The following is a 4,552-nucleotide window of genomic DNA, read 5'->3' as shown; positions in this document are numbered from 1 at the left end:
GGGGCGGGCGGCGGAGTCCTGGATGTGCGGGAGCCGGGCTTCGGGGTCGCTGCCGTTGGGCTGCAGGGTGGCGATGCCCCCAGGGCCCAGGATGCTGGCACGCCGGCTTTTCTCTGGGGGGGAGCACGGTAAAGAGGGGGAAGCCAGCAGGGCAGGGACCACCTCACAAGCCCTCCCATGCCCCTCAACCCAACAGCTCGCTCCACACCAGGGTCAGATACACACATGCAGTGTGGGGTCAGGCGCATGCAGAGCCTGCCCTGCAGCCCCCTCCCCAGCACACAGGCACCCCCATTACCCCGCTTCAGGCTCCGGATGACAAACTTCTGCACAGCGCCTACTGCAAGGGAGATGGAGATGGGTGAGCATAGGAGAGAGGCCCAGCAGTATCACTGCCCTTGCTGAAATTGCATGCCTGAGGACCCCCTCCCCATGCCCCCTTCCGTGCCAAGAATGCAAAAGCCACAACAGGGTGCCCACAGAAGGGGGATGCAGTCCAAAGTTGGGTCTCTCTGTCCCTTCCCCCAGCCTGGTACCTCTGTCCCCATCAGGGCGCCCTGGGGACTTGGCGCGTGCCCTGCGCTCGGAGGTGGGGGGCTCCTGGCTGGGGGGGGCCCAGCTCTGGCTGGTGGCACGGCTCCCCTTGAAGAAGAGGTTGACGAGGGTCTTGGAGCGGTGCAGCCCTGGGGGGGCACCCCGTGCCTCTTGTCCCTCTGGCTTCTCCTTCTTCCGCTTCTCCTCTGGGGAGAGAGAGGGAGGTTTTGAGGGGAGAGATGAAGGGATGCCACCACAAATGGTGTCTGGGGGTGGGAAACTTGTGTGGGTCAGAGGAGCTACTGAGGGGCACTGACTAGAAGAGCCCTGCTGTGTGATGCAGGGGGTGTCCAGCAGCCATGAGGTTAGGCTTTGGGGTACCTGGCAAGCCCCAGAGACAAGGCTGGGCCTATGAAGGTCTATAAGATGCCCAGTGCTGGTGGTCAGGACTCCATATATGTGGGGGGGGCTATAGGATGCCAGGGTAGGGACTTGGTTATAGACACCCAGGAGCAGAGGCCAGGTGTCCCTGTGCGTCAGTGGCTATAGGATGCTCAAGCTGGAGACAGGCTCCATGTGGGTCAGGGGCTGAGCTGTGTGACTCCCAGGGCTGGGGGTGCAGGGTTGGAGAGGGCCCCCAGCCAGGAGTGAGTCCCACATGTGGGGTCGTGCCTCAGTGCCTACCAGCAACAGTGAGGTCACTCTGGGAGCGCGTGATGGGCTGCCGGGGCCGGCTCAGGGCGAGCAGCAGTGCTGTCTTGGGCGAGTGGGTGAAGGTCCGGCGTGGGTGGGTGCCAGGGGGTTCCCGGGCACCCTGGCCCCGGATGGCCGTGTCCCGCAGCAGCTCTGGAGGCCGCACTGTGCGCCGCATCTCTGGCAGCCCCTCAGTAGCTGGCTCGGTCTGCATGGCCCGCTCGGCACGTTCCCGTGCCCAGCCCCGCCGTGGGCCATCCTCTGTGGAGATGGCCACATCCACGGTGCGGATGGGGGGCCCTGGGGTGGCTGCCCCCAGCCCGTTCACCACCCCTGGTGCTGGCCCCGAGGAGTAGGAGGAGATGGAAGAGCTGGTCTCTGAGGCTTGAGACAGCTGCTGCAGCTGCCCGTTGGTCACTGCAAAGGCACAGTGGGGACATGGGGTGAAACACCGTGGGGCTACAGAGAGCTTTGCATAACCCCCTGAGGACAAGGGATATGTGGGGACCTATAGGGTCAAGGGGACTGCAAGGCTGCTGGAGCTGTGTCCCCTACAAGGGACGTACGGGGTCCCACAGAATCGTGGGGACCAGCATGCTGCTGGCCATTGCATAGGGATCTTCATATCCCTCCAGAGGTGGTGGAAATGTGGGAGGGACCCAACAAGCCCATGAAGACTGTGGGGTTGCTAACAGTGCTGCAGGGTGCTTCATGCCCCCTCAAAGACCATAGGACCCTGTGGCATGTGGGCCTTCCTTCTCCCCATGGTGGTCAGATGCTGCTTGCATGGAGGTCCCAGCCACCCCTGTGCCCCAGCCCAGCGTCCCTGCCAGCACCCGCGCGGCACTGCCCTTACAGCGACTGAGCCAGCAATATTCGGCCACCATCTCCTTGTAGGCTGGGAACCGGCCCGTCTCCTAGGGACAGGGGGAGAGGACGAGGGGGTCAGCATGCACCAGCCACCCCAGGCGAACCTGATCCAGTGCCAGCCATGAATAATGCATCCCCCTCACCCTCCCACCTGCCTGAAACCCAACCAGCCGGCAGCCGCACCAGCCCCACAGGTGCCAGGCTGAGCTGGGGCAGCGCCAGTGTGGGGACACACCAACCCCCCACCTCGCCCTGGGATCCCGTGGGATCGGGTGCTGGTACCTTGATGGTTAGCATGATGTGGGTCTGCCCCTTGAGCACTTCCACTGCCTTGCTATGGCTTATGTCTTCAAACTTGACTCCATTGGCTGCAAGGACTTGGTCTCCCACCCGAATGCCATTCTGCTCCGCCAGCCCCCCAGGGTCCACTCTAGGGCAGCAGAGAGGGGGCAGGATGGGGCTAAGCCCTCATGGAACCCTGCTCCTGCCCCAAAGCAGGGTGGCCCCGTGCCCCAGCACCCACAGTGGTGATGGCCACAGTCTTTTGAGGATGAGAGACTCAGCCAGGATGGGGGTGCCGAGCCCCAGAGTGGGAATAGAGTGTATTGGAGACGCTGTGTTTCCCTCATACCCCCCGAGGTGGTCGTACTTGGAGACGTAGATGCCGAGGCCGAACTCCCTGCCGCCACGGATGTTGAAGCCCAGGCAGTAGTCGTCAGAGGTGGTGTAGAGGTGGACAATGCGCCGCAGCCCATCCTCAGAGCCGCTCTCCGACGGTGTTGAGCCGCTTTTCTCCACCACCAGGCGCCTGTTCACCACGTCCACCCTGGAACACGGGCACAGTCTTGGGGGCGGGAAGATCAGGGGTCTAGCTCTCATCCTCCAGCAGGATGGGGCCATTGGTGTTAGCAGAGAAGAGGGATGGAGGATATTGAGGATGGAGCTTGCAATCATCTGTCTTGCCCCAGACCTTCCTTTCCCATCCTGTGCCCCACCCTGTCCTCTCCTCACCTTTGGAGACCTCTGATGCCCACCCCCAACCCTTGGGGTCTCCCAGCTCTGGGATCCCAGCTGATTTGCCAGCATTCCCCACTGAACCTCCCCACCATGCCCTTCATGGAGTTCAGCTTCAGGGTGCTGGCACAGTGGATGCCCTGCTCACCATGCTGTCTTCTCCTTGGAGAACTTGATGCCTGGCACACGGCCCATCCGCCGGACCACCATGCGGAGGCGGTTGTTGCCAGTGAGGACCTTGACAGCACTGCTCATGGTGATGTTCTCCAGGCTCACGCTGTTCACCTCTGTGATCTTGTCACCAACACACAGCCCAGCCTGCTCTGCGAGGGGCACATGGATCGGCTGGACACCTCACCTGCCACCGGTGCCCTAGTTAGGTGTTCCCTCCCTAAATGTGTCCCAAACTTGATCAGAGCCCCATGGAAACAAAGGTAAGGATGCCTGGCAATTGCACTGAGGCTGTGACATGCATGGGGGCTTGTCACCACGCTGTGGCTTAGGGATGAAGCTCAGAGCCAGGGTTGTCCACACACCTGTTCCCTGCCCTTCTCTGTGAAAAGCCTGAAAACCCCATGGCCAGAGGTGTCAGGGAGCAAATGGCAGCTTGCTACCATGAAGGTGGCATGTCTCTGTGGCACTGTGTGCTTCCTGAGAGGGTCTTGCTGGCATGTGTCTGACCACAGTGGTGTCCCTCAGCCTGTCTCACTTACCAGCAGCACTGCCCTCCTCCACTTTGCTGACAAAGATGCCCAGCCCATGCTCGGAGCCACCACGGACGCTGAAGCCCAGCTTGCCATCCATGCTCTTCTCCACCGTGATGGCATTGATAACGTCGCTCTCATTGCTGCTGGCTGTGGGGATGGGGGACAGGACGTGTGACCTAGGCTGGGTGCAAGCAATGGTGGGGTGGTGTCTCTCTTTCTGGGAATGTCCCCAGTCCCAGGACTCCCTGCCGCCAGACCCAAGGAACCCAGGCATCCAGGCCCACCCCCCTGGCCATGCGGGTGGGCAGAGGACTGGGATACCCCACGCACCTTCGATGGGGGTGTTGATGAGGATGACACGGCCCATGGGGGAGGTGGCGCGGCTGGCCTGGGTGGTCCCGTTGAGCAGGCGGTTCTGCTTGCTGAGGAGGAAGCGAGGGGCCAGGCTGACCTCGCTGCTGGTGCTCCATGACCGGCTGCCTGCTGTCATCCCTGACAGCTCCGTGTCCCAGCCCTGGGCCATGGTGGCGCTGGGCACCCCGGCGTCCTGGCGTCCGGCTTGGTGCTGGCTGTGTCCTCACGGGGCCAGGGCTGCCCACCGGCCAGGGGGGGACATGGCATAGTCCAGCAGCACATGCCCAGGCTCGGGCACCCGCTCCCTCTCAGCAGCGCGATGCCGGGACCAGCTGGCGTGGGTGCTCAGTACCAGCAGGACAAGTCCTGGGGGCCGAGGC

At 62.9% G+C, this 4,552-nt stretch overlaps 1 protein-coding gene across 1 annotated transcript in view; it reads right to left on the bottom strand.

Moving 5' to 3' along the window:
• PDZD7 (PDZ domain containing 7) overlaps window positions 1-4,341 on the bottom strand; it is a 7,033-nt gene extending 2,692 nt beyond the window's left edge. Inside the window, exons 1-10 of the mRNA XM_010000158.1 lie at window positions 4,149-4,341; window positions 3,825-3,965; window positions 3,260-3,434; window positions 2,747-2,923; window positions 2,380-2,527; window positions 2,084-2,144; window positions 1,219-1,644; window positions 537-740; window positions 299-340; window positions 10-113 (exon numbers count right to left, since the gene is read on the bottom strand). Coding sequence (XP_009998460.1) covers window positions 10-113; window positions 299-340; window positions 537-740; window positions 1,219-1,644; window positions 2,084-2,144; window positions 2,380-2,527; window positions 2,747-2,923; window positions 3,260-3,434; window positions 3,825-3,965; window positions 4,149-4,341 — 1,671 coding nt within the window. The remainder of the gene's footprint in view (window positions 1-9; window positions 114-298; window positions 341-536; window positions 741-1,218; window positions 1,645-2,083; window positions 2,145-2,379; window positions 2,528-2,746; window positions 2,924-3,259; window positions 3,435-3,824; window positions 3,966-4,148) is intronic.
• Between the last annotated feature and the right edge of the window lie 211 nt (window positions 4,342-4,552).

Source organism: Chaetura pelagica, unplaced genomic scaffold (genome assembly GCF_000747805.2).
Source record: "Chaetura pelagica isolate M959 unplaced genomic scaffold, ChaPel_1.0 scaffold436, whole genome shotgun sequence".
Taxonomy (NCBI): Eukaryota; Metazoa; Chordata; class Aves; order Apodiformes; family Apodidae; genus Chaetura; species Chaetura pelagica.
This window is presented reverse-complemented; position numbering and strand designations above follow the sequence as displayed.